Genomic DNA, 12,237 nt, shown 5'->3' on the forward strand with positions numbered 1-12,237 from the left:
ACATTAAATCCCTGGGTGATTTTAAGCATCTCTCCCTTGAAATTCTGCTGGCATTTTCCCGACAGAGCCTTTTTAACAGGTCCGTAACTCAGCCGTGAGTGTTTACTCCGTGATGGAGCCTGACACGTTCTGCAGGAGCTTCACACAGTTTTCTTTTTAACAGGGGACATTTTCCACTTAATTTATGCAGGAGGAATTTGCTGCATTCAACTGGTTTTTATGCTCCAATAAATCAAAGCCTCTTCCCTTTATAAGATAGGAAAGGAGGCTGAACGTTTCAGTCTGGGAAATTATCTGAGTGGCTTCAGAGTCTTTTAGGGTTTGTGGAAGAGGGAGGACATAGTGCTCCCTAGAGCAGGTAGGTGTAGAAGTACAGGTGCTTTTCAGACCCATTTTTGGGGTGTAATCAAACAGATTTGGAGCAAAAATCAGAGGAGGAATGGCTGAGGGAGCTGGGCAGGGGCTGAGCCTGGAGCAAAGGAGGCTCAGGGGGCCCTTGTGGCTCTGCACAACTCCCTGCCAGGAGGGGACAGCCAGGGGGGGCCGGGCTGTGCTGCCAGGGAACAGGGACAGGACAAGGGGAAATGGCCTCAAGCTGGGCCAGGGGAGGCTCAGCTTGGACAGCAGCAGCAATTTCTGCATGCAAAGGGTGCTCAGGCCTTGGCAGGGGCTGCCCAGGGAGCTTTGCAGTGCCCAGCCCTGGAGATCTTCCATAAATGTGTGGATGTGAGGACATGGTTTAGTGGTGGGCTTGGAAATGATGGGTTAAATGTTGGAGCTGATGAGCTCTGAGGTTTTTCCCAACCTGAATGACTCTGGTTTATGAGGTCCCTGATTAATAAAAACTTCAGGTAATCAATCATAAGAATCTGAAGGAAAAATACAGATCTGCAATTGTGTATCAGTTTTACAAAGTACAGGACAGGGAAAATTCTGCGTATCTTGAGAGACACGTGGGTTTTACCCCCTGGCACTGGCTGCTACATCCACGACTTCTACATCATGCCTTTGTTTTCCAGGCAAACATTTCCCTGGAATTATTGGGGGATTAATATTATGGATTACAGGAGCCTCATGCTTTGGTTCAGTGGGGTTTGCTTCTCATGGTGCCAAGTGTGAGCTGCTGTGTCCACCCCCTTCTCCCAGCTCCAGCTGCTTTGGGTTTGGATCCCTGACTCCTGCCTGCATCCCTGCAGCTCTCCACCTGCTGTTCCACTTCATCCTCAATTCCCCTCGCATTCGACCTTCACAAATAATTGTTTTCAAACAGTGACAGCTTCACAAGAAATTCTCTTAAATCAGAGCCTCCACTCTGCTTTAGAAGAAGGAACACAGCAGGTGTTCCCAAAAAAAGCCCATTCTGGAAAAGCCACAGGTATATTCCAGTACACAATCACTTGGTGAGCTGTATAAAAATCCAAGCTGGCAGAAGTCACTAATTCTGTGCTGTTGGTCCATCATGGAATTGTTGGAGACTTGGAAAATCACCGGTGGGAATTTATCTTCCTTATTGGTAATTAAATGTTTAGGTAAAACATTTAATTTCTAATTAAATAGGATTTTTTAAAATTTAGTTTTTAGTAAAACAGGATGTTCTGTTTCTTTTGGACTTATTCACATTTCTCCCATCATATCCAGTTTATGAAATGATCTTTTCTCCCCCTGGTCCCTTTTCTGTCAGATCCAGAGCAGACTCTTGGCTGGCAGAAGGGTGGTTGGGACTTGTGCCTTTCCAGTGCTAAAGTGTCCTCTGACCATGGCAGGAAGAACCCTGAGCCATCCCTCAGAAATCAAACTCCCAGGAGAGACCTTTATCTTTTTAAGAGGTTAAAATCTTTGTAGATTTGGGTACATCCCAAATCTCCTAGTTTCTCCCACTTTCCAGTGAAAACCTGGGAACTCCAGCTGCAAAACTCTCTTACTCCAGTGAGCTGACAGCCACTCACCCCCACCCTAAAGTCAGGGAAGTATTCCCTGGGATTTTGCTGATTTAAATATTTAAAAGCTTTTGAAGATAAAAAAAAAGCCCCTAAAAAGCTGAGTGTGCAGGCACAAGGAGCATTTTAATGAAGTTGTTTCTCAGATGAATCCCCCTTCCCTTCCTGTTGGAAAATCTGATTTTTAAGCCTGATTTTTGCAGGAATTTCAGTTGGAATCTTAACTCTATTCTGCTCTGGGTACTTCAATGGACACCTGAACATCCCTAAAATGACACTTCAATATTTTCAGAGGGTGCCAAAATGAAGAAGGACATTTTTTCTGACCATGATGAGAGTCTGCAAAGGGAAAAGTTTATTTTTCCTGAAATTCAAAGATCCAACTACCTCCCTGTTCAGATAACAGCTGATTTTCATATCCTGATAGTAGGGGATTTATTGAGAGTTTTCCAAAGGGAGGAGGAAAAGGCTGCCAGAACCTTGGATAAAACTGGGAAAAGATCACAATGACTCCATTCTGGGAATGACCAATACTGTACAAGTGACCACAAATACCCAGAGCATCACTGAGGCCTGAAAAGACTCAATGTCCATGGGGATACCTAAAAACAAATGCAAGGAGAAAGGAGGAGGCTCTGTTGTCACCCCCGAAAGCTGTTATTGCTATTAATTATATTTAATATAATTTTAAAATATAAAATATTATTTTTTTTTTTATATTTCTACTTCAGAAAAATGATGCTGGAAGACTGCAGTGAGTTCAGAGAAAACTTCAAGTGATTAAAAGAATTAAAACATAGCCCAGAGCAGAACTTATCAAGAATAAAAATACAGAGGATGATGTGAACAGGAGCCTAGACCTTGGTGAGACCTAGAAATTAAAAGCACAAATGGATACTTTAATTTAGCACTCAAAGTTATTATAAAACTGATCCTGGAAAAATAAAATAAAAAAAAAGACTAAAGGCCTAATTTTTGCCAGGGAACTAACCTGCAGTAACAACCTCCAAGTTGTAGTTGATTGGATTGTCTGGTGCAATTGCTTTGCTGACAGATATGTTCCAAGCAGAATTAATTTGGGGAATTCATTTCTGTTCCAAGCAGAATTAGTTTGGTTCCCAAACTTGCTCAGACTGATCCCAGTGATCTTTCCCAGCCTACAAAATGTGAATATCTGCAGAACTTTGCTATGCTGCTGTTCACCTACCCTCCACCAGGAGCTCAGGAGAAGCAACCTCATCTCCTTGCTCTGGTTTGCAGCCCTTTCCTGCCAGGCTGCTGAGGACATGCTAAGTCCAAGAAGAGCCTGGTGGGGTTCTCACCAAGAGTAAAACCAACACCAAGGTGGAACAAGCACAAAAAAAACCCCAAAAAATGGGTGTTTTTTTTCTTTAGAAGAAGAACCTGATTTGCATTTTGAAGAGCCTGATCTCCTGTGTGGAGGTGTGCAGTGGCCCATGTCCCAGTCTGTGTTTTACATGAGGTGCAAACCACCCCTTTCCCTTCCCTTCCCTTCCCTTCCCTTCCCTTCCCTTCCCTTCCCTTCCCTTCCCTTCCCTTCCCTTCCCCTTCAAAGAAAAAGAGAAGAGAAAAGAAAAAAAGAAAAGAAAAGAAAAGAAAAAAGAAAAGAAAAGAAAAGAAAAGAAAAGAAAAGAAAAGAAAAGAAAAGAAAAGAAAAGAAAAGAAAAGAAAAAAGGAGAAAAGAAGACTCAAGCTCCAAACAGAAACCATGGGAAGCCTGACGGTCAACACGGCAGCACCAAAGCCTGAAGATCACACAGGACTTTGTGTGCATAGGAAGGAAATTCCTTGCAGGAATTTCAGTTGGAAGCTCCTCCACAGGGTGGAGAAAACCCATTACAAGCTGTCATGGAGACAATGTCTGAACCACGTGGACTGGGAAAATTTAGCCCAAGGCACTGGACTGAAGTAGGAAGTGGCAAATTCCCAAGGGGATATTCATGCAAGAGATGTTTCAATAGATTTTTCTGCTCCTGTTATGCTGAACCAATTTCTAACAGACCAGCAGGTTCCCAAACAATCCATGGAAACAGAGGGAGATCAACAAAACCAAGACTCACTTGAAGAGTTCGTTCCTCATGATGGCTCTGTTGGTCTGTGGGTCGATGGCGTAGACCATGAGGTCGGACTTGGTGTAATCCTCCTCAGAATATCCATCCCCAAACCTCCGGGCCCCGATGGATTCCACCACGACCGTCGCCCCCGGGATCTGGTCCTGCACGTAGCGTTCCAAAATCCTAAAGGGAAGAGGGAGCTGGAAAGCTGCAGAGATGGATTTGGGCCGCTCACCGCTGACCCCAGCCCAAATGAGGTACTGAGAGGAAAAACCCATAGGGGGAGAAGGATTTTGACCTTCAGAGCACTTTTAAAAAGGAATTGCTGCTCCACATAACCTCTGAAGTGCTGAACTCTCGAGAAAAGCTCAGCAGTGCTTGGAGAGGTCCTCAGAAATTGTGTCCTTAAGTCCAGCTCTTTGTATTTATGACCCCAGTTGAGTTTTAAATGGCTCAGGGGAATCACCACCTATATTTCACACAAAATCCCCTTGTCAGCCTTTTATTAAGTTATATGATTCCAGCACTTCCATCCCAGCCTTCCACAGGGTGCATTCCATAAATTTTCACCCAGAGAAACAACCACTTGAGCGATTTTTGGTGGGATATTTCATCCAGGCCTCCAATATCACACAACATTTCTGGGGGGGGGGGCTGCAACACCTGCTGCTCCAAAAGGCACCAGGTTTTACAGGCAGGAGGAAATTGGAATATTGGGCTGACACTTTTACCACAGGAAATAAAATCAAATAAACTGCAGCAGGATTCCACAAGGAGGAGAAAGAAAGGCTGATAGAATTTAGAGGTAACAACAATATCAACAAAAAAAAAACCCAGCAACAACCAGACTTGCTAATGGTTGATGAGATTTTCAACATGAGACCAAGAGAGGTTCACTCAAAGCCCACAGAGAGTTTTATAAACAAAGGCATAAATGCAAATATCATCAATTCTGTGCAAAAAAAGGAGGGAGAAATAAACCAGAGCATTTGGGAGTGTAAAAGTTCTTATCTTTCTTAGATAAGAAAATACAGAATTTCCTGGGGTAACTGATATGATCAGAAAATCAAAAAGCAATAGCTGAGCTGGGAGGCAAAAGCAAGGGAACTATGGGGAATGTGTTGCTTGATCCATCAAGGATGCACCAGGGTGTGGAGGAAGACACATCTCTCACAAAAAAGGACATCAGTGACTTTAAGGTGTCACTTGTTCAACACAGAACCTTCTGCAGTTGCTGAGGTTACATTTTTGCTGTTGTGTTTTTTCTTCTGACACAAGATTTCCTGATTTCTTAAGACTCCTGATTCACATTTATCCAAGGAACATCTCTTCTCTTTGTGGGGAAATTCAGTGTGCCCTTAAAACCCATTGTAAGCTTTTAAGCTTTTTTATAAGATCTTGAAAAATTCAAGTATGTCAGAGCTGGGTCATACCTGAGGAGTGAATATATGGAATTACTGCAGAGAAAATAGGGCTACAGATTGGCTGACACGGTGCTTGTGGAGTGGTGTCCCCTGAACAAGCTCTCCTGCTGTTTGCAGATATGGAAAACTCTGCTTATCTCTGCTGCTGGCATGCTCTGCACTGGCAGCCAAGGTGAGAACCTGTCACAGACACCTCAGCAACAATAATTCCCCCAGGGAAAACCTGCCAGGACCAATCTGGGATATGGAGATTACTACAAAACCCCACCAAACACGATGGGAGTGTAAATGGCTAAAACAAAACCACAACCATTCTCAGAAGGGTGTTTGGCACAAGGTGTCAGGCAGAACAAATGTGTAAAGGACTTGCCCCCATCATTAGCATTTAATCATCTTCTCTTGCTGCAGGAGGAGATGAATTTCATGGGATCACAGAATGCCAGAATCCACCCTGAGCCCAGCGCCCACCTTGTCCCCAGCCCAGAGCCCTGAGTGCCACCTCCAGCCCTTGCTGGGACACCTGCAGGGCTGGGCACTGCAAAGCTCCCTGGGCAGCCCCTGCCAAGGCCTGAGCACCCTTTGCATGCAGAAATTGCTGCTGCTGTCCAAGCTGAGCCTCCCCTGGCCCAGCCTGAGGCCCTTTGCCCTTGTCCTGCCCCTGTTTCCTTGTACAGAACTCTTATTTCACCCAAGACAGAAATGCTCCATCAGGGTGGAAAGTTATAATGTGGGGTCACTTCTGCCAGAATCAGTAACAAGATTCCCTTTCCTCAGTAATTCCTGGCATCCTGCTGGAATTCATTGCCTTTGAGAATATCTTTGTCTAAAACATTAAAACTGAAGAACAAACAAAATGTTTGGGAAAGGGATGGAGTGCCAGGACACAGGGAATGGCTCCCAGTGGCAGAGGGCAGGGCTGGATGGGATATTGGGAATGAGGAATTGTTCCCTGGCAGGGTGGGCAGGCCCTGGCACAGGGTGCCCAGAGCAGCTGGGGCTGCCCCTGCATCCCTGGCAGTGCCCAAGGCCAGGCTGGAGCAGCCTGGGACAGTGGAAGGTGTCCCTGCCATGGCAGGGGTGGGAATGGATGGGATTTAAGGTCCCTTCCAACCCAAACCAGTCTGGGATTCTGTGATATCACTTCCTGAGGAATGTGTACATTGCAGCCATTGGTTGTACTGCCATTGCAGGAAACCCCACCAAGTCCAGCAGAATGGCAGCAGTTTTTTGTTTGAAACACACAAATTGCATGTTTAGTTTAAAACAGAGAATAAAATCACACTGAAGACTGAAAAGCTGCAGCTAAAGAATTCACTTAAAAATAGGGCAGTTCCCTCTAGAGTTGTTTGAAAAATCCTTCAGCTGAACTTATGATGCTGAAAACACTGTAATGTTTTAGAACTCCTCTGGAAATGGCCACTTGCTTGCAGTGGTACTCACAAAAACCAATTTTTTTTAGATTCCTACTTTTACATGACAACAGCATCCACAGCTCTGCTGTACTGATCAACAGAATTCAATTTAAAATTAGTCTGCCACTTGTTAATCCCACGAGGGTCATTCCCACCCTCCCATGTGGTGTGTAAGAGGTGGAAGCAGGAGCAGAAGAGGCAAAGAGCTTTTCCCACTGCTCCAAGTCCACAGGAGGTGCTCAGTGGTGAGGGAAATGCCTCCCACTGCATTTCCAAACAGCTCTCCCAATTCCCAGCAGTGACACTGGACAAGAGGAGTTGCTCTGGCATCGAGGGATCCTGAGGCCCAAAGGTGCCTGAAAATCCTGAGGTGATTTTTTTTCATCTTTATATGCAAAATAAATGGAAAGGCAAAATAATACAGGGGTGTTGGTCTGCTGAACTGTCCCTTGGATGGGGAATTCTGTCCCAGAATGGTTTGGGTTGGAAGGGACCTTAAAGCTCATCCAGAGCCACCCCTGCTGCTCCCAGCCCCAAAGTCCAGCCTGGCCTTGGGCACTGCCAGGGATGCAGGGGCAGCCCCAGCTGCTCTGGGCACCCTGTGCCAGGGCCTGCCCACCCTGCCAGGAAAGGATTCATTCCCAATATCCCAATATTCCCAATATCCCATCTATCCCTGCTCTCTGGCAGTGGTAAGCCATTCCCTGTGTCCTGGCACTTCCCACTTTTGTGAAAATCCCATCTCCAGCCTTCTTGCACATTCCCTGGAGGTACTGGAAAAGGCACCTCATTCCCAGCCTGCTCTCAGTGCCATGTCCATGTGTTTATATCCACACCTGAGGCTGCTGTATCCACTTCCAGGCAGACAAGATCCTGGAGAACACAGGATTAAATTTAGGGGTTCACCCTGGCATCACAGCAAGAAGTTCTTGAGGAATTAAAAAACCTATTGTGTTTTTTTGGAGCACATAAAATATTTTAAGAAATAGGGAAACAAAAGCCCCCAGACATTCTTTCTTTCAGAACTCAGATTACCAAAGACTTGGAGTGAGCAGTGTTGAAGATTCAATATCCTGCATAATTTTTGGCCAAAATTCTATTTCCCAAAAATAACCTGGTGCAATAATAATGATCAGTTTGTATTCTAGGTATTTGAAAACACAAATTTGGCAACCATGCAGAGCTAAGAGCATCCAGCCCCCACCATCAGGATCAATGCAGACTTTTCAAGTGCTTTAATTAACTCCTCAATTCTGCTCCACTTCAGGCAAATTCTGCCTGTGTGGAGTTTTTGTGGGATTAATAATTGACAATTAAACCACTGGATTTTCAACTGGACTTCCCCAAAGAGCCAAGGACCAATTCCAGTCCCTCTGGTGGAGTCGGTGAGAGATTTGGGGGATACACTGGAGCCCCAGCTCCCAGATTCCTTATTGCAACATAAATAGAGCTCAGGGAAGGGTCTGCTCATCCTGTAGTGCCTAGGGTTTATTCCAAGCCTAAAAACATCACTTTTTTATAAAACAGCCTTTCACAGAGGTTATTTTTCTATCATACATATGTTCAGCAGGAAGGAGCAGTGCAGAGACAATTCCCTCTGCATAGAATAGAATGATATATATAATACTTCATAATAACATCTAGGACAGAATAACATGTATAAAATTTCATAATAATATTATTAATAGTATTTAGAAAACAACCCAGAGCCAATGCCTTTATACCCACTTCTCCTAATTATATACAAGAAGAGAATCAGGAATCATTAAGGCTGGGAAAGGCCTTTAAGATTCAAGTCCCACTGTCACCCCAGCACCACTACAAGCAGATTGGCTTGCACACCAGAAAGGAAATTTGCTTTCTTACACACTGCTGAAGTTGCTTTCCTTCTCTTTGTGCTCATCCTGTAAAATCCTGCCCTCCAAAACCCCTACACACACTCCAACATTTTTATTTCAGCCTCATTTGTCCTGGTCACAGGAGGAGCATTGCGCTCATTCAAAGAATAATACCCAGAGACATCTCCCCTCTGACCCCGAGGACAATCTCCAGATCTCAGCACAAAAGGGCTTTTCCTGCAATTGTCAGCAGTTCCTGAGGAAAGAAAGCAGGAGTTTACAGCTCTATCCAGTGCATTGGAGAGCTTTGGAGAGATCCATTAGCACAAGAACCCCGGGAGTTACGGAGAGCGGGAGCTCGCTGAACCACGGCTTCCCAGCTGCCAGGGCCAGCAGCAAGTGGAAAAGCTGGACTTGTAGAAGCTTGGGTCTCTATTACCCAACTGAATAAAGGTGGCCTGCAGGTATTAATCATCCTGATTGCTCAGGAGAGAGGCTGGAACAGGCTCTGTGAACACTACACCCAGTAGTAGTGTGCACACTTTCCCAGCAAAGCCAGACCGGCTGGACATGAAACAAGAGACAGCCAGTTGGTGATAAATGTCTCCCTCATCTATTTATTTAATCAGATTTTATCGAATTCAATCAATTCTGTTATTATCCAATCTATTCCTTTTCTCTGTTGGCAATTTAATTTGGAATGAAACATTACAGTGGGAAGAAGTGATGAGAAAAAGAGGAGGGGAAGGGGAGTGGAGGGATGGGAGCAAAGTGACCCCAAAATGTTCCTGTCAGAGAGTAAAGGGTAAAGGACAAAGCAGCTACAGCTGGACCTGTGACTCAGGAACCTTTCATAAAGGGCAGGGAACCAAGTGCCACCTGTGGAAAGGGCTCAAGGGCAAGGTCACTGCCACCACCCCAACAGGCACACAGTGCAGTCTGCTGTAATTAGACTTAATTCAGTAATTATCTGGCAAAAATCATACAGTGAGCATGGAAATGTGACTTCTCCTGTGGGAAAAGTAACAAGACTGAGTGATTTATACCCTGCAGCTGAGATGAGCTGATTTTTTACCAGTTCAGGGACTGAGGAGAAGAAAAAACACAACTGCAGGGAAATCATCCACATCTAAAACACTTCCCTGAACTGTGTGTTCCAGCTCCCAGATATAAAATTTATTGTCTCATATACTATGATTAGACATAAAATCTTATGTGATGCACAATGTACATGTGCTGTATATTATGATCTATAATTTACAGCACTATTTACTGCTGTAGTATTTTATAACATCTCTTTTAAGTGCAGCACAGTTTCTGTGCATTAAGTAGAGTTCCTTTGAAGAATGATGGCAGTCAGCTTTAGATATGCAAACCATTAAGTTGGAAGGCTCATATTCCAAAAAACTCCTTCAGCAACAACTCCAAGAATCAGCACTTGATTCTGCATTTGGATTTTTAGGGAAAAGCCTGCCTGGCCACTTCTGAATTGTGTTAGAGGATTCAGCATGGATTTTATTTACCTGGGGAACTGCCCCATGTTCTTTTCAGAGCCTAAAACTGACTGAGAAAACAATCAAGCGCTCCCCTAAATTTCCATATCTCAAGAACACTCCATCATCTGTCTCCACCATGTTTTCTGAAGGGGAGGAGCACACACTGAATTTTCCAAGAAGCCTCACCCTATTTTCTCTGCCCATCCTGCAGCAGACAGAAAAGGGCCTCACTGCACAGCCATAATTAAAGTGGCCAAGAGAAAAGGCAAATGGGACATTGATGAGAGTATGAAAAGCTTGATGAAATTAAAGCAGTTGGAGGAAAACACTGAATGACTGCAAAAGATCCTATTGGAAGTGTCAGCAAAGACAAGTCCATTGTATTCCTTAAAAAACTCCTACGCCAAATATTGATGCTTTAAATCTTCTCTTCCCTGCTTCACTCCTTTTATATGGACCATTAACTCCCACCCATCTCTGGCTGTGCTGAGTGTGGAAAAACTGAATTATGTAATTCTTAATACCTCATAACTCCTCGTGAAAATGACAGGATCTGGTATAAGTTCCCCTCCAAAGTTGTTCAAACCACTATTTATTTTATTGTGAGAAATCACTGTAATTCCACAAATGACTCATGTACCCCCCTCCATAACATTCCCCATCACCAACTGTTGGCTAAGTGTTCTATTTTCAGGGATTAATATTTGCCAAAATGAGAGGAGAAAGAGCTGAGTAACTTGTGTAGTGACTAATTTAATTCACAGCTCACAGAATGGTTTATATTGGGAAGGGACCTTAAGGATCATCTTGTTCTAACTCCCCTGCCACAGGCAGGGACACATCCCCCTAGACAGGGCTGATTATAGTCTTTTTCTCTGTTAATTAATTACACATTAAATTTTTATAAATTACTGCATTATTTGAAGTGGCAAAACTACTTCAGTCTGAGATTCCAAATAATTTGTTTTCTCTTTGCCTGTGGTTGCACACACAAAAAAATCACAAATTCTTATTTTGTTTTTATGGGCTGCACAAATTATTAAACCTATATAAAACCAGGGAGAGGGTGATCTTTTAAATTTAGGAGGAAAACATGAGAAATTTGAAGAAAGCAGTGAAATAAATAGAATTCTCTGTGAAATAGACCTTTGTACACAGCTAGAAAATTATTTTGGAGATATTTGTTCTCTACAAATATTTTCAGGAATGAATGGGCCTATTTGAAAACAAGTTGATGTAATTCTTCTGGCAAAGGCTGTCCTTAAAAACGTATTCTTAGAAGAGAAATTCTCCAGCTACACTGATCTGCCCATGGTGTTTGTGAAGGTAAAGACTTCCCAAGATGATCTGGAGAACTCAAAACCTGATTTTTCTAAAACTTTGTACTCATTCCAAAGCTTTGTTCACTGTGAAATACAGAATCACAGAAAGGTTTGGAGGTTAGAAGTGACCTCCAAGGCCACCAAGTCCAACCATCAACCACCACCACCCTGCCCACCACTAACCCACGTCCTCATGTGCCAATTCCACTTGGCTTTGAACACTTCCAGGCATGGGGACTCAACACTTGCCTGGACAGCCTCTTCACATGCTGAAACCACCCTGTCCATGACAGAATTCTCCCTAAAATCCAATCTAAACCTCCCCTGGTGCAGCCTGAGGCTGTTTCCTCTCCTTCTGTCACTTGTTACCTGAGAAAAGAGCTTGACTCCACCTTAGCAGAGCCTCCTTTTAGGAAGTTATTCCTATTTATAGGCAATACCTCATTTTAGGAAGTTATTCCTGGTTCTAGGCAATCCCTCCTTTAAGGAAATGATTCCTGTTTCTAGGCAATCCCTCCTTTTAGGAAATTATTCCTATTTATAGGCAATACCTTCCTTCAGGAAGATATTCGTATTTCTAGGTAATCCTTCCTTTCAGGAAGTTTTTCCTGGTTCTAGGAAATAATTCCTATTTGTAGGCAAATTTTAGGAAATTATTTTAGGAAAATTTTAGGAAATTATTCCTGTTTCTAGGCAATCCCTCCCTTCAGGAAGTTATTCCTGGTTGAAGGAA

The 12,237-nt window shown here is 43.7% G+C and overlaps 1 protein-coding gene across 3 annotated transcripts in view; it reads right to left on the minus strand.

The window, feature by feature from the left end:
* The window catches only part of PCDH15 (protocadherin related 15), a 642,625-nt gene that overhangs the window by 27,394 nt on the left and 602,994 nt on the right, over window positions 1-12,237 (minus strand). For all 3 annotated transcript variants that reach the window (XM_071438580.1, XM_071438579.1, XM_071438578.1), the window contains one exon: window positions 4,019-4,195. In XM_071438580.1, the coding sequence (XP_071294681.1) occupies window positions 4,019-4,195 (177 nt within the window). The remainder of the gene's footprint in view (window positions 1-4,018; window positions 4,196-12,237) is intronic.

Source organism: Agelaius tricolor, unplaced genomic scaffold (genome assembly GCF_023055355.1).
Source record: "Agelaius tricolor isolate 1412-34295 unplaced genomic scaffold, bAgeTri1.0.p SCAF_13, whole genome shotgun sequence".
Classification (NCBI taxonomy): Eukaryota; Metazoa; Chordata; class Aves; order Passeriformes; family Icteridae; genus Agelaius; species Agelaius tricolor.